This window comes from Cyphellophora attinorum (genome assembly GCF_001299255.1).
Source record: "Cyphellophora attinorum strain CBS 131958 chromosome Unknown Contig9, whole genome shotgun sequence".
Classification (NCBI taxonomy): Eukaryota; Fungi; Ascomycota; class Eurotiomycetes; order Chaetothyriales; family Cyphellophoraceae; genus Cyphellophora; species Cyphellophora attinorum.
In genome coordinates, this window is record NW_017253237.1 from 853,148 (window position 1) to 874,714 (window position 21,567).

At 53.7% G+C, this 21,567-nt stretch overlaps 5 protein-coding genes across 5 annotated transcripts; 1 reads left to right on the forward strand and 4 right to left on the reverse strand.

The window, feature by feature from the left end:
• Positions 1-850: 850 nt before the first annotated feature.
• Positions 851-1,938, reverse strand: AB675_9342 (Tropinone -like 1; the record flags this gene model as incomplete). Its single annotated transcript, XM_018149867.1, has 3 exons — positions 851-1,233; positions 1,284-1,769; positions 1,827-1,938. 3 exons carry the CDS (start codon positions 1,936-1,938, stop codon positions 851-853), a joined length of 981 nt encoding a protein of 326 aa, XP_018001500.1.
• Positions 1,939-2,486: 548 nt separating this feature from the next.
• On the forward strand, positions 2,487-3,697 carry AB675_9343 (uncharacterized protein; the record flags this gene model as incomplete). The annotated part of the gene is made up of 2 exons (XM_018149868.1): positions 2,487-2,841; positions 2,880-3,697. 2 exons carry the CDS (start codon positions 2,487-2,489, stop codon positions 3,695-3,697), a joined length of 1,173 nt encoding a protein of 390 aa, XP_018001585.1.
• Positions 3,698-4,598: 901 nt separating this feature from the next.
• AB675_9344 (Cell wall alpha-1,3-glucan synthase ags1) lies at positions 4,599-6,852 on the reverse strand (the record flags this gene model as incomplete). Its single annotated transcript, XM_018149869.1, has 2 exons — positions 4,599-5,566; positions 5,634-6,852. 2 exons carry the CDS (start codon positions 6,850-6,852, stop codon positions 4,599-4,601), a joined length of 2,187 nt encoding a protein of 728 aa, XP_018001343.1.
• A 26-nt stretch (positions 6,853-6,878) lies between these two features.
• Positions 6,879-11,756, reverse strand: AB675_9345 (Cell wall alpha-1,3-glucan synthase ags1; the record flags this gene model as incomplete). Its single annotated transcript, XM_018149870.1, has 3 exons — positions 6,879-7,115; positions 7,207-11,305; positions 11,356-11,756. 3 exons carry the CDS (start codon positions 11,754-11,756, stop codon positions 6,879-6,881), a joined length of 4,737 nt encoding a protein of 1,578 aa, XP_018001356.1.
• A 6,505-nt stretch (positions 11,757-18,261) lies between these two features.
• AB675_9346 (uncharacterized protein) lies at positions 18,262-21,341 on the reverse strand (the record flags this gene model as incomplete). Its single annotated transcript, XM_018149871.1, has 2 exons — positions 18,262-19,439; positions 19,493-21,341. 2 exons carry the CDS (start codon positions 21,339-21,341, stop codon positions 18,262-18,264), a joined length of 3,027 nt encoding a protein of 1,008 aa, XP_018001534.1.
• Positions 21,342-21,567: the final 226 nt, after the last annotated feature.

Below are 21,567 nucleotides of genomic sequence, written 5' to 3' on the forward strand. Positions count from 1 at the left end.
TTTGGCCGTCGCACCAGCGGTCGTCTTCAACAGCAACACAGTTGAACCCGAACGATAGAGGCCTCCTCGCCGTCAGCAATAGGGACATCACCTGACTCTGTTTGCTGCTGTTGTTGTCAGAAAGCAAGGATGCTGGTCTGCTTGACGAGACACCAATCTTCCACCTCAAGTTCTCAACGAATACCACGAGCAAAGTCGCTCCGTATCCGCGTACAGACTGCTCGAGAAATATAAGCTCGAAGCGATCCTCTGCCGTTTGACTTGCATGAAACTGGAGTAACGGCTGAGAGTTTCGTTCCTGCCCCCTGTACCATCGAGTCATCGGCCGAGGCTTCTGTCTCTTTCTGGGAGTTTTGACAGGGTCTAGTTGATGCTAGGTCCCGCAACAAATGCAGAAACTGTCTAAGGGGCTGGCAATAAATCCGCAGTTCGCCGTACCATCGTTTGCTGTGCGACGGCCTCTTGTCCACAGGTGCAAGCTGTCCCAGCAAAGGCCATCAAGTGCACTGATTCTTCAGACCATGTTGTTCCGATATTGAAGCGCAAAGGAACCGCTCTAAACCTCAGGCGAAACATTAGTCGCGATTCTGCATAATCGGTTGCATGCAGTTTGCGATGTGGCTCCTGTTGGGCGCCAATGAGCGAACGAATCAGGCCTGCTGATGAAACGCCCCGGTGCAAGAGGGGCTCTTTGCTTTGCGACTATCGATACTACGAACAGGGATTGCGCACTAATCGCTATCATTTCATACGCGACCAGGCGACCAGGCTTCTGGAAGCATGTTTGGTCGGGCAAATGTTGAGCTCTGACCATCATGATCATCATCGCCATCTTCATCGGATCCGCCAATCACGCTGTTGCCGTTGCGTGCACTGGACTCACGAACACCTCTTGCGTGCCAACCTGAGCTCCAGTCTTTTGTGCATCGGCGTCCCAACTTGTGTGAGGATCTGCCAGGAAAGCCTGTCCTTTGGCCAACACAGCACTGTTCGACTCACCGAGCCACTGAGGCTCTAGACGCTGGATGTTGTCCTCGATCTCGTAAGCCTCGCCGCCAGCTATATGAAGTATCTTGCCAGTGAAAGGCGATACTGCTCCGCCGTGGCTTTGGCCCGCCGGCCCTCTGTTTGCGCTAGCACAGATGACCATAGCTCGAGCCACATCGATGGCTTCATTCTCAGGCAAACCAAGTTTGCGCCATCCGACTTCGATACCAAGGACCATTCGTGTTTCTGTGGAGAGTCAGTCAGTACTGTGCGATTCTTCGTCAGACATAACTTACTCGTCATCCACGGGCACAACACGTTGACGGTAATCTTCTCCTCCCATGCCTGCTGATACAGCCCTCTCATAAACCCGATCACACCATGCTTCGACGCCGTGTAGGTCACAAGATGTGAGCACTCCTTCCATCCAGCGATGCTGCTGGTCAGTATGAGATCTCCACCGCCGTTCTTGCGCAGGTAACCCATTCCTATCCTCGCCGAGAACAGGACGCCTTTCAAGTTAACATCGATCTCTATCATCGACGGCTCAGTCTGCCAGTCTGCATCGGGTGCGAAAATATCCGCGTGAACGCCGACGCCAGCGTTGGCGCACACCACATCTACCTTTCCAAAAGCCTTCTCGGCTTCAGCGAAGAGTGCTAGTTGGTCGGCGTAGCTGGTGGCGTTGCAGTGTCGGTACTCGACTGATGAGCCTAGTTGGGTGGCAAGGCCCTTTCCAAGCTCGTCATTGACATCGCCGAACATTACCTTTGCTCCATAGCCTGGTATCGCATGTCAGTTGGCTGTTTTCTCGCCTTGCTTCAGATCGAAAGACCTACTATGGAATAGCTCGACCGCAGCTCGCCCAATTCCCGTTGATCCGCCAGTCAAGACAATCACTCTGTCCTTCAGCGTCTTCGCCAGATCTTGATTAAGGACAATATGCGTCATCTTGGCTCTATGCTTTGCGCTTTGCTGCTACAAGACTGATGTATCCTGAGCCAGAGTAGTTGCAGAATGACCAATTTCTCCAGTGCTCGCAATGGCGAGAAACTACATCATGATACGCCGAGGCATCTAGAATTATTATACTTCCTGCACTTCAGCCCCACGTATGGACGACCGGACTCGTTCGCGGTGGCTTGTGGGGGAGTTGTGAATGCGGTGGGCATTTTCCGAATTACGGGGTCGCTTAGTGCCTGCCCAAAATTCGACGGGGTTCATTCCGCGCAGAAGGCAACCTCGTGCAAGTCGGAACTTCCGACAGTTCTGGTCGCCTGCACTCTTCGAAGCCTCGACCGCGTCCAATGACTACCGCTGTCTACATTTCGTGATTCGCCATCATCTGCGTATCCGCTTCGGGAGCGCCCTAGCGTTAGGCACCCAAAGCGTGGACTGCTGCATGAGAAGGCTTATGCAGCGAGATCCGTGAAGCACGAAGATGAGAAGGCGTCCATCTATCGATCCGCGCTAGGCCTAAACCCATCTTAGGATCTGAAATGCAAGGTATCTTGAAGCCGAATACGACGAACGCGAAGTCAACGCGCAAGAAGACCTCGCGCCAAAAGCTCCTGTCGCACACTCGGCCAAACACCACTGCCACAATATCGTCCTCTAATGGACCCAATAGCGGCACTCAACCCACCCAGAGCAGCAAGCACACCCGCACCACAATCAGATCATACCACACGCTTCAGAAACGACTGCACCAAGCACGGAAAGCAGCGCACGGCGGAGATGCTGCGCTCATCGCGTCTCTTGAGACCCAACTCAGCAACCTGGGCGGCCTCGAAGCTACCAAGCTGCGTCCACCACAGGCCAAACACCGCAACGCGGCGGAGACACGTCTCGGACGTTAGTGAAATGGCTCGGTCCGTTTCTGAGACAGCAAGGTATGGGAACAGCTGCCGGTCAGGGGAATCGAGATAGTAATCGCAATGGGATTCTGGTTAAAAAGCTCGGCCCGCCGCTAAGGATACTGGAGGTGGGTGCGTTGAGTACGGCTAATGCGCTGAACGTACCGGGTCAGACGGTGGTGCGGAGGGTTGATTTGCGGAGTACGAATCCCGGGATTGAAGAGCGCGATTTCATGACCATGAATCCTAGCGAAAAATGGCAAGGCACGGCGGGCTACGATGTCCTCAGCTTGAGTCTGGTAGTCAATTTCGTCGGGGATCCATCCGCGAGGGGAGATATGTTGAGGCATACGACACGCTTCCTTCGGTCACCAGTTTCCTATGCAGTCGGAGAAAGAGCTAATGACGACGACAACGACGAAGACGGCGACGACGTGGACAACCACAACGATGCAGACGCGCCAAAAAACAATCTCCAAACATTTCGACACCACAAAACCCACCGCTTCTTAGCGACCCTCTTTCTCGTTCTTCCCCTACCCTGCGTCGACAACTCCCGCTATCTTACCGAAGACCGCCTGATCGAAATGATGGAGAGCTTAGACTATGTGCAGACCAAAGTCAAGCGGAGCTCGAAGCTTTACTTCTCCTTGTGGCGATATCGGCCGCATGCACTTGATCTGGGAAGAGCGCGGCAGCAGTTCAAGAAGGAGGAGGTGCGAGGGGGAAAGGAGAGGAATAACTTCTGTATTGTTTTGGAGTCGGCTACTGGCGAGCCACGTTCTACGCCAACGACTGTGCGACACTGGCTGGATGATTCTTCAGACGCTTCAGACAGTTCTGCTTCAACCTGACGGACAATCGAGTTCCATTTGTCAGTACTGTGGGCAGACATCAAGTAGCTCTGTATCTACCGCTCAGCGGAAAGGGCCTTCATCCCAAGAACATATTAGACCTCCTTAAGTGCTGTAGCTCAGGTGGACTGGGCTTGATGAGATGCCTGTTGACCCCCAGCCTCACACGAGACCGGACGACTTTACCTCAGTTGGACTTATCTATCGCCGGATGACGTCGGGTGCGATGTCAGACCGGATGACTCTAATCATCGGCACGAAATACATCGCAACTGCTGCCCGTCCATTGACGCTCGGATTTCTCGACTACGGGCTCTCATCTAACGGTCGACCTCGTATTGCTCAGCAGTAGGGAAGTCCTTTGCTTGGCCTTCGACGTTCATACGTGTTGTGCGTTATTCATAGCAGTGACCGCGTGCAAGTAGATCTGGTGTAGGTGCATGCTATTTGCATTCTCCCATAATCTCAGAATATATACTGAATTATATCCTTCTAATTCAAATTGCTTTTCATCACATCGTGGGCGGCTATGGGGAGTCACCCCTATGTCTGCGCCAATATTCGCAGCATTAGTCCCTTCTATGTCCACAAAAGTTCCCATAGGAATCCATAACGCCATACCTCGAACCACTTTCAACACGACCCTCCTCTTCCATTCCACAATCAAGCTTCTGCAACTGCTCTTTCCGATAAAACCTAAAGAACCCCCACGGGATCAAAATCGCGTTCAACACCAACCCAATCCAAAACCAAGCCTGCCAGATCGCACCCACACCGCCCGTAATATCCGGACTGATCGGGCCAGGACCGATCTTATTCGGCGCACACGCCCTCGCCACAATCGTCGCCACCGAACCCAACACTTGAGCCGCGATGAGCGTGAACGCAACGTGCACGCGCGTCAGCTTCCCAGCAGGATCATGCCTAGCCCGACACCCTGGATCGCATCCAGCGTGCCCAGCCAGAGCCAGACAGACCGCGAGAGCAGTGCGGAGGCAGTGAACCCGCCTGCCCAGGGCAAGTACGCACCCAGACCAGACGTGCCCCACCAGATCTGCGCCCATCTCGGCGCGCCAAGCCCAATCGCAAACAGAGGCAACAGCCAGGAGTGCGTCTTCGACAGCCACGCAAAACCCCACAGGAAGCCCGCCCAGACGCCAATGAAGAACACCGCGACGAGCACAATCACCTGCCAAGTCTCCGCATGCTGCGAGCTGAACAGGAACGCCCAGTTGCGGCCATACGGCGCCGAGAGGAAGAAGTTCTGGATCAGCACTGTGACGAAGAACCACAGCACGATCTTGCGGCGGATGATGGCGGTGTAGAACGAGGGCATCTTCCCGGGGGTTTGGCGGTAGTAGACGGGGAGGCCGAAGAACATCAGCCCGGAGATCGCGAACAGCAAGACCGCGATAGGTAAAGTGATAGCAGTGATCCGCCACGTGCTGCTGACGGGATCGTCGGCGACGATGATCCCATCTTGTGCGCGTCGGGAGATGATGCTGCCCCAGTACCACAGCGCGACGACGTAGATCTGCTGGGTTCCTTGGATCGTGCAGGCGCGGAAGACCCATGCTTTGACGTGCGCGCCGCCCTCGTCGCCGAAGTTGGAGGAGAAGAAGAGTGCGCCGGAGGAGGAGGCGGCCGAGTAGAAGCCCGCGCCGACGTTTTGGATCCAGCCGCGTTGGGAGGCTGAGGTGGCGTAATGTGCGGTGCCGATGAGGATGAAGGCGATGCCGTAGAGGATCCAGGGGAGGGAAAGACTGTATACGAGCGGGAGACGGCGGAAGAGGTACCACCACATGATTGATGTGGCGAGGTAGATGGACGCAATGACGTAGAGCTTGCTTGCCGACTGGCCGATCTCGCCTGTGAGGAGAGTGATTTGGTAGCTGTTGGCTGCGATGATCTGCCGAGCGCCATGAAGAACGTGTACACGGGCCAGTCGAATTTGATTGAGCCGATTTGAGCTTCATCGTCATCCATTTCCGTAGGCCATTGGGAGGCTGGTAGTCGGCTCCGAGGAGGAACTCGTCATTCAAGGAGTTGTAGCCTTTGTACTCTGTATCCTCGTGCTGGTTCTCCTCGTCACTGCTATGCCCGCCGTGGTGATGGTCTTCGGTGCCAGCGATCGAGACTGGACGGCTGCTGAATGCCATACTGTTTCGGTTGGAGTAGACGTGTAATCGACCGAGTTTGGCGTTACGGTACTTGTCGAACCACTCCTTCTCGCTCTTGATCAGGAACTCTTCGATGGCAAAGCCATGTGTGGTGCTGTTTGCGGCGGTGAGGCCTGCGAGCTTGGTCTCAAATTCACGGTAGAATTCGCCGTTGCTGTCAGTGAAGAAAGGATCGACCTTTTGGAGCTTGTAGTCTGTCTTGTCGCCGACGACGGTATCGATGGACAGGAGCGAGGGTGATGCGGAGAGACGGTTCGGGTTGCCTTCGTATGCCATGGGTGGCGGCACCAGGAGACCAGCGTGTGGGTCAGGTATACCAGGGGATCCGGAGGGTGTAGCATCCGAAGTGCGACGCATGAGCGGCGGAGGTTCGAGACCAAAGTGAGGACCGTTCAGGCGAGCCATCGAAGGCATTGTCATGGGCTCGTCCTGCTCCATGTAGTCATCTTCCTCATCGTCGTCATCGAAATAGCTGCTCTGAGGCTGGGCGCGGCCGGTGTCATCACCGAGGGTGTCCTGAATGGGTGCAAGGACCGGACGAGAAACAGTCTCTGCATGATCGTCGACTGTGACGTGCCCAGGACCGCGACGCGATCCGAGGGAAGTAGATCGTTTGAGTCCTGAACCACGACGCTCAGGCTCAACTTCAGGCTCCTTGATATGATTTGATGTTGCCAGACCCCGGAGTCTTGCTCCAAGCGACGCCATGCTGAGGGTGCTGCTCACGCGTGAATGACGGAATGGCGTTCGCGCCCCACTGGGTGTGTTGGCTCCGCTGGGAGCGAAGGCTGGAGTTGTGGCACCGCTGTGAGAGCCGCTATTGAGACCAGATCGAGGGAAACGCATTTCTGCATCAGCATGTCGCTCTTTGCGTTCCACTTGGTCGTGTATGCGGATGGCAGTGCTCTGCAGGATTTCGAGGAGGTTCTGCCACTCTTTGACAGGGAAGCGTTGCAGCGCACTCCTTGCTCTCATCATGGCACGAACCTCTGTCTTTGAGTTCAGGCTTCTTCGATTGCCTGCTGGAATTGCTTGGTCAAATGCTGACTCGTGGTGGACTCGATTGTGTACCACCAGCCGGGCATTTGTCCAAGACCTCCAACCCTTGCACCAACACCAAGAGCACCTTTGCGACCGAATTCGACAGCGACGAGACCGAATGGCTCATCTCGAGACGGAATAAGCGCAAACTCGGCTCCAGAGAAGATGTATGGTGGTAAAGCGGTGAACTCAGCTTGCTGAACACACGCCCGGGATAGAGCTTCATCAGTCGTTCCAGCTTCAGGCAGCAAACTTGCCATACAGATCGATGACAGGACCCACACAGACCAGTTGAGCGTCCTTGTTGTTCTCCAGAACGCTCGGGAACACGTCTGCAATCAGATCGACACCCTTCTGCATACTCCATCGCCCAACGAAGACGAACAGATCAGCTTTGGGGTTCTGCTCCAGTCCCGCCCATTCTTGTGCTTGACGCTTCAGCTCTGGTCGAGCAGCCTCGAACGCGGGATCGACCTTGATGTCGTCCTGATTTGGTAGCTTGCCGTCCCATTCACCAGTGTCGGATGGATCAGGATTTGGAAGTGCGCCTACACTCTTCAACCCCCAGAAGATTGGGTAGCGGGCGAAGGATCGTTTGCCGTACTTCTTGGAGACGCCGACCGCTCCAAAACCCTCCTGGTGTTCACGTAGGTACGAAGCACCAGCGTGCAGCAAGTTGAACACTTCGCCGAACTGGACGTAGCGAGCCACCACTTCTTGGGGCAGGTTGAACACCGAGCAGACCTCTTCACGCTCCTTTCTGGTACGCATTGGCCAAAGACCCTGAAACTCAGCGTTGTGAAGCGAGAGCGCAGCAGGAATTGTCCTGGGCAGCATATAGAGTGGCGCAATTGATCCATGGTAGTCGTTGATGTGGTAGAGGTCGATCGGGAAGCGATTGATAGCGTGTGCGATGCATTGATTCCAGGCGCTGTAGTAGATCGCGCTGGTCATGTCGTCCATTCGAGCAGGATATGGCTCGGACTTGGTTTGTGCTCGGAAGACTGGAGCGTCTAGGAGCACGTATGTGATGTTTCGGAGCTTGTGATACTGGACCTGTACCTCGTACGGATTGCCCATGATAGTGACGGTCATTGGCTCCGCAGTCGTGTCGGTCGGATAGTCAATACCGCCGCAGCACGGTACCACCCAAATGAGATCTTGATGCGCAAGATTCTTGCCCATGAGTTGGGCCATGACGCCCAGACCGCCAATCTTCACCTTGATCTCCCAGTCTTCGATGTCGTATTCCATGGTGGCGATGAGAACGGTTCTTCGACGTCCGCCCTCCTGGATGATGTTGTCTTTCTCTTGGATGAAAGTCTGGGATCGTTTCTTCAACTTGGCCAACAGACGTGGCTTTTCATCAGGTTCTTGACTGGCAAGGCGTTGGAACGGTCGCTTGATGAAGCCAGGAATGAGTCCGGCCTTCTCTGAAACGCCGATCTCGTTGAACTTCACGCCATAGAAGCTCAAGGCAAATACCCATGCAGCTGCAGCAGCTGTAGCGAGTGGGATGGTCCAGAGAAGAATGAAGATGATAAGCTGTACCCACATGTTTCCGGAAGGCAGCACATCGAAGTGTAAACTACCGTCGTTGACCACAAACTTCCAGCCGAGTGCAGGGCGTGGAGGAGGCCTAGTGACGTTGAGAACAACGGCAGACAATGACGAAGGCGGCAGCCTGTCCAGAACGCTGTCACTGTCGATGTCACCAAGAACCCAAGACGCATCAGGTTTGCCATCTGGGTTGATGCCCCAAATGTTGATCTGTGCCAATGCTCCAGATAGAGACCACTCAGTCATCCAGTGATGTGTCCAAGTATTGTCAGCAGACAACGACATCTTGTTGTTGAGACCTGCGTCGTATCCGTACTGATTGTATGGCCCGTTCAGGAACATGTGAGGAAATCGACGAGCTTTGACTCCTTTGCCGACATCGCCCTGAATGACGTGGTCACTGGAACCACCCAGACGAGAAAAGTACTCAACGCGAACATGCTCGCCTAACCATTTCTGCAGACTTGTCCCTGACCACGGCTGTTTCTGTATTTCTTGGACACCGCCAGTATAGTTCTGCCAGTCCGAGAACGTGGTGCCAAAATTGGTCGAGTACCTCCACATATCCGCACCTGGTGCAGAATGGTTGACCATCAACTTGTCGCCCTCCTGAGTGAGGAGTGTTGACGAGTAATTGGCGAGCCGGGGGAAGACCATCACGTTGTCAGTCTGGCCAACACGAAACAAGAAGTGGTCATTAGAATTCGTGGAGGCGCCATCTGAGGTGGTGGCGTTCAGCACACTGACACGGTGGATGCCGTTGTTGACACCATTCAAGGTGGCTGACCACGACCATGCCGACAGGATCTGACCAACATATTTCGCATCTGTGGTGTTGTCAACAGCACCACACTTGACACTGTTCTCGTCGACTGTCGGGGTGCGACCTTGCGCCGTAGTCGAGTTGAATGAAATACTCCTGGTGACAGCATCGCAGTCCATCTCGACCGAGAATTCGAACGAGATGTCCACAGATTCGCTGCCATCCACCTCGACTGTAGAGGCAATTCGGGCATCATGGCCAGGAGAGAACTTGGTGACCATGGGCTTGACACCGACCCATTCATCAATGGGAACATACAGCTTGAAGTCGTAGGCAGGCATTTTCAGTGAACTAAGACAGCCATTCGGCGTCGTACTGCCGTTCAGGCCAAGCGTGCGCGCGCTCTCTTCGAGAGTGTGCTCATCAAATGGGTAGAACAAGTTCTTGACCGTCGTACCGCTTGGGTAGGGTGCGATTAGTGCTGTGATGTTGAGGTTTGTATCGTTGTTCTTGCAATCAAACTGGTAATCTTTTGTATCATTCAAGTTTGAGTACAGCATCCACAAGGGTGTGGTCGCTCGGCCAGTGCCATCGAGGTCTTGAACGCCCTCAAACTGCGTCCGCAGCACAGACCACATGCCTGTCTCTGTCTCGACTCCGGAGGAACCAAGATAGACGATTTGCTCAGTCTGGTTACTCAGCTGCTGAAGATAATAGCCATCGTTTAGAACAGGGAATTGCTCCCGAAGCTGATACATGTGACGGATGATGTTGTGAACGGGGTGAGACGGGTCTCTATGGTCATAGCTGACTGTGTCATCGCCGCAACCCTGTCGCGCAGCTTCAAGAGGAAACTCGAAGTATTGTGTCGAATCCAGCTTGTAGCAGCCGTGAGTTTGCCATGCAGAAGCAGAGCTCATTGCCTGTCGACCAAAGATGTAGTTGCTGGCAGTGTTGTCGAGGACGTAGAAAGCTTGCTCCTCACCCCACAGAAGCAGCGGAATGCCTGGCATGTGAATTGTCGTGATGAAATGGCCAAGTAGCTGCCTCTGTGTACCATTGGCGATGGCAGGCCACCTGAAAACGTCCTGATTCGTGACACCGTACATGTGTCGAGGATCGAACTTGTTCGTCATAGGATTGACAAGGTCATTCGTCAGCAGGAATGTGTTGTGCATGTCGACCCAATTGCGCGAGACGTCATAACCAGCTTCCAGGTTACCAGACATGCCCAAGAATCTAGTCAGAGTGCGATATAGTGAGTAGTGGAATGCACCGGCGTCCAGTCCAGCGAACTCGGGATCGCGAAGAAAGTACTTCGAGTCCGAATTATTGGTCATGGTCACGGCTTGGGTCAGATTGTCGGGTCGCTGGTCAGGTTGTCTTCCTCGTCCGAGATAGAGCGAGCCAAAGTCATTGCCACCAGTGATCTCGCCGGCGATGAAGAAGTTCTGCTTGCCAAACCTACGGGCGCAGGTTCGCATCGCTTCATTCATGAACCCAACAGCCTCGACAGTGCTCTGTTGAGCCTTGTCGTAGCGGTAGCCGTCGAAGTCAAGCTGGGCGATGGCCATGCAGTAGAAGTTCTCAATCTTCTGGCGGGTGGGTTCGTGCCACTCTCTAAGGCGGTCTTGTACCGAGGCGAACTTCGACAGTTGACGACGCCAATCTGGGAAGACACCAAAGGCTTCTGTGTCGCCATACTGGTCGAACTCGCTGTCGTAGCATCCAGTAAGTGAGTCGGTGACGTCTTGATCGACTAGAAAGCCTGTCTCGTTCCAAAACTTGGGATATGAGCATGATGAGTTGTATGAGTTGCCAATGGAGAAGTCTGTGTATGTGCGCCGACTCTTGTACATCACCTGGTGTTCCTTGACAGTGAACGGAGCGGTCTCGTTGAGGAAGCCGTCGAACCCGATCAGGTCACCAAGTGTGGCGAAGGTGTTGTCGAGCACTACATACATACCGCGAGCATGCATTTCGTCGATCATCTTGCGCCACATCGCAAGGTCGCCGAAGTGCATGTCGAGGATGGAGAGGTCGAGGGGACTGTACTGATCGTAGCTGTCAGACGATTAGCATTTGCGTGTTTGACAGACTGACGGGTCACTCACCCCCATGGTTGGTTGATGAATGGAGAGCCGGCGATGTATAGACCTTTGATTCCCAGACCGTGGAAGTAGTCAAGGGAGTCGATAACACCTTGCAGATCGCCACCATGGCGCATCTGGTTGGAGTTGAGGTCATGTTCGAATGATGTACCATTGACATTGTCGTTTGTAGGGTCGCCATTGACGAAGCGGTCCAAGAATAGAGTATAGAACGGGAAGCGCCAGTTGTCTGGACTGGGGAAATACTTGTGATCTGGCTCGTCGATTGTCCGTTGTCCCCAGTAGTCTATAGGCTGGGTTGCTTCTTGATTCTGATTAAGATTGTATTGTACCAGCGAAGGGTCATATCTCGCTGCGTAGGTAAATGATAAGAGACAGCACAAAACGAATGTAAGCGGGGCCATGACGGTGACCCGCGCTGCAGCGAACGACAAAGGGGAACGAAAGTTTTCAGACACCACAGGTGCTTGTGATACACAGTCTCTCAAGGCATGAATGTGCAATCAAGGACAGCAAGGGTTGTCTTGACGTGGAATGGAGATAAGAGAGGGTGAGAGGAAGAAGGCGGATGTGACTGATACTCGCTGAGGCACAGCAGTGGAGGTGTGTGACTATTGATAGCACTCGAGATACCCATGTTGGGGATGTTGTGGCCCAGATAAGTCGCTCACCTGAGTTGTCAGCATGCCGGCATCTTGCTGGGATCCTAGGCGTGCAGTAGCACGGGTTGGAACGGCGATACCAAAAGGGCGAAGTACCAAGCTGTTTCCAGGATGACAAGGAAGATTGTGCTGTCCCAATGGAGTTCTCAACATCGTGTTCGGCCTGATAGTGCAGAAGACTCCAAATGCGTCGTCGACTAGAAGCTGCCAGCAAGTCTCCATGTGGAACAGTAGTCCTAGAGGTCGATCACAGTACATCGCGCCTCAGGCAGGGGGGGTCGTAGCCACTAACAAAATTTGAGGGACTTTACGCAGAGGCTCATGGTCGAGTTTCAGTTGCAGCCTTACCATCCAGCAGTCTCCTGGCACCGTAGCAGAAAAATTCGGAAGAAGTGCTCCGTACTGATCCATGATGAGTGGTGCGTGGCTTCGTAGGATCTTCACCAAAGGACAAGGATGATGTCGCCGGTCCCGAAAGTCAAACAACATACTGGGTTTGTGGATCCACGACAATGTCTTTCACGTTCATCTGAACTGCTTCGATGAGACTGGTGACTGCGCCTCATGCTGAGACTCCCGAGACTAAGACTTCCTCGCGGAAGGACCGACCGATTGGTAGAGGACGGGAGCTAGAGGACGGGAGCAAATCTGTCCGGAGGAGGCGGCAAACTCTACGCTGCAAACGGCCAGAGTCCTACGTTGTAGAACGTTGTACGCACACAGCACCGAAAACAGCGTTGCACGAGAACAATGACTCTTCAGCCACGTGTAGTACAATGGTTCCACGCTCTGGGCGCGATTTTCGTCCGACGGTGTGGCCAAGGCGTTGACAATACCATCGTGGTTAGTAAACGTTTCGAAGCGCTGTTCCTGCAGAAGGTGGTGGTAGGCGGGCCGAATCTTGAGAGGCCGCAGCTTCCAAAGGCCAGTAAGCATCCCAGTCCTCGGTGTCCTACGGCGTCTGCTCATGCAGTCCAAGTTCACGGGACAGCGTGACGACGTCAAAACAGTCGCGTGCTAGGCCAAATCGAGTCTAGTTACAGGAGACCAAAAGGAAACTGCTGGAAAGCTTAAACCATATGCACATCAAGATTTTCTTCCCAACGGCCATAAAAGGATGCCTGGCGGTCCCCCGCCAGCAATCATGATAAGACAATGCCTGCCCTCGTTTACATGAACGCTCTTGTCTCGGTCTACTACTGCCCCTGAATCTGCCACGAAACTGCTGGGAATATACTTCGAGATCACATACGGCGCTGGTTCCGAGCTCGTTCGTGTTCACAAGGCATCGAGTTATCGGAATAAGCAGCAGTAAGCGAGCGTAGCCGAGCGGCCACCGCTGCGTTTTGCCTTGTTGATTGTCAGATTATGCGTGTATCTGTCGCCGATTTGGCATTGCCAATCTGGATCGTGAGACATGTCACCATCTAACAGAATAATCATTCAGTCTCGAGGTACACACTATCATCGACTTTTGCCAGCAACAAATTTGCAATTCATAGTGGCGCGACTACATCTGCCTATGCCTCCATTTGGTGTTTGCTGTGTCAGCAGAGTTCCACAGCCGATTGCCCAAATTTTCAATAGGTTCTGAAACACATCGAGGAAAGGCCGGCACTCATATCCTGGCCTGTGAGCCACAGAATATGCTCAACTCGAACTTTTGCCCGCCGGAATAGTCGTTCCCGTCGTGCAATCGAGATTTTTCCGCATTTAGCGAGTGGCTTGCTCGGCAGGCTGACGCCTGAACCGAAGCCACCAGTGCAGTTCGCTCCATCCGAGTCCATCGTTAACGGCATTGCTTCGCACAAGCTTCCGCTATGTGGGAACCGCACATCCGCTTGGCGTCATTGTCAGCGATCCCTGCCCTTAGGAACCACTACCCGGGAAGGCGTACGCACCAGCACAGGACCTATGCCAACGTAGCCTTCCACGCCTGCTCAAAGGGGCAATTAGACCAATTTCGGTTTAGGGATGGAAGGATCACTATTCAGCGATTAATCATGCTTGCCTTCCTCGTACTCGCTCGTGCAATGGGTACGCTTGGCACCTGATCGGCCTAGCCCTATCGCAAACATCCTGGACATCATCCTTACACCATCACACGATGCCTGCAAGATGAACGAGGCTCTTATCTATGGAGTATTCGTAGCAATGTCGGGTCGCCTCCTGGACAGATTCGTGCTGCCCCCGTCGAAACGAAGAAGCAATGATAATACGAGTCTCAACATTGAACAGCGCCTGTCAGGCTGAGACATTGTATGCACCGATATCCATTTTTAGGCATCGTCATGCCAAGGTGACATGTGCAAAGTTTGCCACATGCCACTGTTGTGTAGCCTGTGGAACGAAGCCGCAGCGAAAGGATCAGGGATATTCGAGCGATGAAAAAGTGACGATCGCTGCTCAAGCTACGTGCGTCATCCGCGCCGCCAGCCCATGGAGACGGCCCTCCTGAGTCAGACAGACCGCATGGACTGAGGCACATACACAGTTCACGGCTTGCCGGACAATGGCAAGGTACACTGTATGCAACCATTCGATTTTCTCGGCGACCGACTGTACCTTGGAACAATCATGCGCAGCACGGCACGAGGAAGCCGCTAATCAGCACCAACTTCTGCTCGTGTTCAGGAGATCAGTCGTGCTGCCCAGCTGCTGCTACTTCAGCTGCTGCAGACCGCTGGCCTTCAACACCGTCGCACGTTTCCGACAGGAATCTCTTATCTTTGCGGAATCCGCAATCAGGCTCAATACGAACGACTCAAACGACACGATGGGGCCCAGGCCTTGCCCCAATCCTGTGTGATGGAACCAGACATACACCTCTTCCTCCAGTCTGGAGCCGGTACTGACTGCTCACACACTGCACCCATGGAGGGGCCTCGACATCGCGGTAGTCATCCATTAGGCTGAATGAGTCTTGCAATAGCGGTCGATCCGAACCTTATCTACAGGACTGCAATCGATGCGCGATTGTATACCTGGCAAAGCCCGCGCTATACGCTTCTTGGAAACATGTTCTCCCGAGAATCCGTCTTACTCGTTGCCTTCCGTCGGGGACTGACATCTGCGCGCCCTCTAAGTCTCAGATAGCCCGAGTGCAACGGAGCCAATATTCCAGGGGACTGAGACATAGCTGCAAGATCGCCGACATGAATATTGCCTTGTTCTACGCTACACCGCGACGCTCAGGAGACACCGAGCCCTCATAAGACGATCATATTACCCCCACGCCCCCTGGCTTCGCCTTGTCGACGTCGAACCACACACGAACGCAATTTGCGCCAGCGGATCTCACTCAGTGACGATCTCAGAGGCCTACATGCCAGCTCCAAGTACCTTTGTGACTTTCCGCCGCTGCCTGGTGTATGAGACAGATCTCGCTTCGTTAAAACAGGAAATCAGACACATCATCCACTCTGTAAGCAAACGATGCAAAACCAACCTTCAGGTGCCGTCGAGATACGATGGCCAGTGAATGTGATTGCTCTCACGAACGAGCATGGTCACCTTCTTGACAAGCACTTACTTGGCTCGTCCCGAAGGGCACGCTGCTGGCTCCCAGCGTCTTCACCGCGAGATAATAGAAATCGTAAGTCTTATTGACCACGGCCCAATCAGTCGAGCACAGCGCATCTCGGCTGCGGCATGCTATGTGTGATACAAGTCCTTAGCATTGCGCAATTGAAAGAACATCAATTATGCGCAGAAACCCTGACAGCTGCCTGAGGAGACATATGTCCAATGTTCCTGGCACTTGATCGATCCCGGCTCTCCGACGAGATGACGAAACTCAACCTTTACCCGTCCACAACCATCAACGACCACGGACCACGACTTCGTCAACGTAGCTTAGCATGCATATTGACCGGACCCAAGCCGCGACACGATTCTCACTTCATGGGCAGACCACACGTGGCCCGACAGCAAGTATGCGAGCCAACCGTCAGCTACCATCCATATGCAAGAACGGCATAAGTCACACATTCACCCGTTCACATAGCTGAGCATATTTCTATCTCCGACTCCTTCTCACAACACGACTCTCCGCATCTCCAGGAGATAACGTGCGCTGCGTCAGCAAGTTATACAACTCGCATTCACCCGCCGTCAACATTCAGACGACCCCAGACCACGTCTTCGTCCGTTTACACGAGCATGATCTTCTCACTACGACGTTCTCCCACAACACGGACCCTTCCATATCCAGCAGGATCGTGAAACAACACGAGGGGACCATGCTGAAAACGGCCCCCATCATAATTACCAGATCGGGAAATACTTCCATGCCAGGTACATCATAGCCACCGATACGAGCGAGCGGACTTATTATCTGCCTAGCGACACCCTGAAAATAACAACACGGAATGCCATGAAAGCCCACGATAGGACATAGGTAGTACGTTGCCCCCATGACGCCGCTTAACTCCAGCAGTCTTCTTCTTCCAAAAAGACCAAGATTGCAATGCTACTGGTAAAAATGATGCAGAATCGGAATTGCGTACACAATACCTGCCAGAGCCTGCGCCGGTCCATCTGGTAGCGAAGCACGCGGCATGATGCAGAGTCATATCGAGATCCGGTGAGCATCTCTTCTGAGCATGACAATACGTGCCACCCCCTGCGCCATACACTTCATCGCGTTCGTGAGTGAGATCAGAGTAACAGCGTCTAACCATGACGATCTACTGAACGGTGATGGTGCGTCCGATACTCTTGAGCCCGCTCTATTGCAGCAAGTGTTGGTGGCATGCGCCAGCAATAATGTCGTCTGCGAGAATCAAGGCAGGTGCCTAGATCGCTTTTCGCAGCTTTCCAGGCGCTCTCTCGAGCGACATCGCACAGTCTCTTGTATGACACGCTCCATGGACGACGGGGTCACGTACAACCCTCCCGCAGCTCCATCCATTGCAGCGATTGCTGGGGAGTACCTGGTATGATCACCCCCCATGAAGTAAGTGAAAATCCGCAAAGGTCTACAGAACAATCGCCTTCACAATATCCAAAGCGACACCGAAACCACTCCAGTGCTTATGTTGTCCGGATGATCCGCTTTGCATCAGTCCTTCCACTTTCCCGGTAGTCTCAACAAATATCGGGCACGATCTTCTGACGGCCTCCTTTCCGAGAACGAAGATGAATAGACCGACTCCCATAAAGTGCTCTCCTGGGACCATAGCAAGGAGAATCTGAGCATTTGCCAGCGATAATGACGACCTCCTTGATGACGACGACAGTGCTCACAATCCACTCCTTCGAAGGCCCCTTCCAATCTCGCCAGACGCCGAGCACCATCTACTTGCTCCCACCCTTCCCGAAAACATAAGATCAGTAGGCCGACTCTCCCGCGCAAACCATTCACCCGATCCCTTTCCCGAAGGACCCGCGCACATCCCGACGGGTAGCATCCTAAGTTACGATCACGTTGCTGCGTATACCCTACCATCGCACTCCACCAGCAGCCGTTATGAAGAGATCTAGCTACAAGACAGCAATCTCGCTTGGAATATGAGAATACGTAGGAATTTGCTGACGCCCTCGCTCTCGACCAGGTCCGGGGAGGGGCACCAACGGCCTGCTGTTCATGAGCGTTTTCTGAACAATTGACGATAGAGGCATGCAAGAGCAACACTCGCAACCCACTCAGATCAGCACATATCATTGGAACGAAATACAATGGTGACGGTTCTCCTGCACGAGGTGAACACTACGTGGACTTGGAATGAATTCGTCTCCTCCGGAGGCCGGTTGACGAGGAGCTTTACACTAGACCGGGTGACCAGATTTTGGCAAGGACACATCTGCCGCCGGATGACACGCATATTAAATGACGCCGGATGACTCTCGTTCACATGGTACGCCAAAACTGAATCATACTCTTTGGCACAATAGTGGTTCTCGACAGCTTGGCTACTATTTCTTTGCCTATGAAAATCCTGGCCAGTCAGAATGTGATCTATATACATTGCTCAGAAGTCCATTCGTTCGTAGACTCTGACGCTGCCACATATCGCGTAATCTGGGTTTGCGTCTGATTTCCTAGAGCTTGGCCCCCATCGGTCCGTCCCAATACCTCAAGTTACCTTATGTCAATCTGTCCGTGCATCGTTGCCATCATCCTGTTTCGTGCTGTGGTTGCATCTCGTGCCATACGAGAATTGGGGGGGGTTTCCGCTAGTCTCTCAAGACCCTTCCCATCGATGCGTCATCCACACCCTCCTCCGTCTAAGTCTTCTTCAGTCCCTTATCTGCCTGCTAAATCTCTCCCAATGGATTGATAGGTGGGAAGTGAGCTCGTCGTGTCAGTGCCAGAAGGGCTGCTTCCAACGGGCGATGTCTGTGGCTGTCCAGAGGGCGACTGAGTGGAAGAGCTCGTCGGTCTGAGGCCGGGTGAATAGCTCCCGAATGCTGTTGGTCTAGGCTGCCCAGATACCCTGGACGGGGGAATGTTGAATGACCCAAAAGGCGCTGCGCTGCTTCCAGAGGCCGATGTCTGCGGCTGCTCATTTGCCTTCGGCGGAGGAGAGTTGAATGGCCCAAAGGGTGGAGCACTGCTTCCAGAAGGTGTTGCCGCAGGCTGCCCGGAAGCGCTCGGCCGCCAGAAGCCGGATCCGGAATATCCTGCGCACGATGCCTGACCTTTCTTGGGAAGGATATATGCATCACTTCGTGGAGCAGCCGGCTTTGCAGCGCTCTTGATGTCTTCCCATTTGAAGGATGACGTGGAAGCGCTCGATCGATAATTCCTCGGGCTCTCCGGCAACTCTGTGATGCGACCCGGCTGCTGTGAATGTAGAACAGTGTTGTGTGGCAAGTCTGTGCTTGCTACACTGATCCTAGATGGTACGTTTCCAGTGCTGTTAGAAGCTTCACCATCTCGGGTATCCGCCACTGACGCAGCGAAGTTGACCTCAGGGCGAGCATCGGATCTGCTGTTGCCTTGATTCACTGAGTTCGCAGAAACAGCAGCTTGCGCCTTGCGAATTCCTGCCGGGGGCGACAGCTGCGTTGGCAGACCGAACTTCGGAGTGACTGGTGGTGCAGGATCACTGGCTAACACACTGCCGCTGAAACCATCTGAGCTTGCCGATGTTTTGTCTGTGTTGGCAGCCTTGGGCGAAGACCAAAATGATGGTGCAGCACTCATATTATGAGACCTGCTCGTGGCTGATATTGGAGCTTTGCTGTCGATAAATGTGTCGCCTGTACCGAACGACGCTCTCTCTTTGCCTTTGGAACCCTTGCCAAATTCTTGATCAGTCCGAGAGCCTTGTTCTTTGTATATGGTAGCGAATGGGCTTGAGGACGAGGAGGAACCCGACGAGTTGGCGTACTGCACAAAGCCATCACCCTTCTGACCCGAGGAGCATATAGGAGAGGTTTCCTTCGCGCAAGGGTCGGATGTGGTAGGACAAATGGACCCTGGCATCGGTGGTATTGTTGGGTCAAGCTCTTCATCGATGCATTCAAAGCACCGGTGGTCGTTAGGTATCTCTTGCGGAGGGTAGTAGCATTCGATGTGTTGCCAAGTGTTGCACTTGTCGCAGCAGATGATACTGTCATGAGACTGGTCAGTAGATCCGCAGTCGCATTTGATGGTGTGAGCCTTCCCCCTGCGAGATGTGCGTTCGAGACGTCGCGTTCGTTCAGTGGCGATTGTTTCTCTCGAGGGATCGCGACCGGCAATGATAATGCTTCCGAGGCCGTAGAGGGTCCTCCTTGCTCGTCATCCCGTGACGAGGTCGGAGTGTACTGAGGGGAGTGTTCACTACTGCCGCTTTCGTGGCTCAAGTCGAGGGTCGCGATATGTTTCTCCTTTCCCTTGGTTACCAGACTTTCGCCTTCAAAGCGCGGCTTCGATCCACTAACACCGGTAGACTGCTGCTTTTGCTGCGCAGAGGAAGCCGAGTCAGACGCTCCAGATGCCGAAGCCGGAGGCCCGAAGGTGAGGTTCGGGTGCAGAGTCTGTCCTGCCACACTTGGAGTTCTACTGTCGACCGCAGCAGGGCCTGTGATGGCTGTCGATGGCGCATCGCCAGGTTGGGCGCCTTTCATGCTTGTCGATGGAACATTGCCGAATAGTGAGCCTGCGGTGGCTGTCGATGAGGCATGCCCGAATAGTGGACCTGTGGTGGTCGTCAATGGCGGATTGCCAAACAGTGGTCTCGGCGGCGCACCACCGAACAGTGAGGAGATTGGGGCCACACTCTGAGCGGCACTTCCATCCGGACCATTGCCTAGTGCAGAGGCCATTGTTGGAGGATAGTAGGGGCTGCTTCTTGCGGCCATTGTTGGAGGATAGTAGGGGCTGCTTCTTGGTATTCCTGACCGAGGGTTGAAACTGGATTGGAACGAACCAGGCTGCGTGGAAGTTGTGTCAGGCTGATTGCCAGGTGTGGACTGTGTAGTGGACGCTTGAGGTTGACCGCTACCAGTGCCGAAGTGCCATCCGATATTTGGTGTGTAGGGAAGTGTGGTGCCGCCGATTGGGGGGAGTGGGTGCATGAATGGTATGGCTGATGTAGGAGGTGGACTGGCTTGCGACGGCTCCGGTCGTGTAGTTGGTCGACTGGAGCTGGAGTTCTTCTGCAGCGCGACCTGGCGAACAACCCCTTCCATCAACTCTGTCATGTAGTCGCTTAGAAGCTCTTTCTCTGACTGCTCTGAGAAGGTGTATCGACCACTCAAAATGCCACGGCTGACTTGCTCGACACACAGCTCTCGCAGGGGATCTTTCTCCACTGTCTCGTCCATGATGAATCGTATGTCAACGGCGGAATATGAAGTCCAGGCAGCTTTGATCGCGGTGTAGCATGCATATTCGAACTTTGGGTCCTGTAGACGAGTCCCCAAGCAGTACATCTCGATTTGTTCCTCAAGAATACTCGTGGTTATGCGTCCAGAATAGAGGAAGTTAACATAGTGATCGAAGATATCCGGTTCCTCTTCCGGCATGCGAATGATGCGCTCCGACTTCTCTTGGAAGCCGTGGGTCATCATGGCTTTGACAAGTCCCGAGTTTGCTGTCAGGAGATGTTCGTGGATGATGTATTTCGCGGATTTGGCGGCGAGACCTGCCCCGACCAGGACCTCCAGGATGGCGGTTTGGTCGCGAAGAGTAGTGAACGTCGATGTGGAGAACGACATGTTGTTGGACGAAGCGACCGGCTTGGATGTGTCTTCGTTCATGAGTTGTTCGTAGCGGTACTCTTCGTAGCTCTTCTTCGAGCGAGGTCGGATTTCGAGGTTGGCATCGTTGTTCCAGTCAGGCTCGCCGTATCGAAGAGGCGGCCGTGGGAGCCCGAAAGGATTACTCTGTGCCATGATTGCGCAAAGTGCTCAGTACTGTGATGGAGTGAGTGTCTCTAAGATTGTGTGCATTTTAAAAAGGATTTAACAAAAACAATTTGAGGATGGTTTCAAGTCGAAAGAACACCTTGAGGCTCTTGTTGCCTGGGGAAAAGGCGGGGCATGATCGTCAGGCAACAGTCTCGGCAAGGCAGCCACTAGTGAAGGACTGCAACATTCAAGTTAGACCTTGACGTTCAAC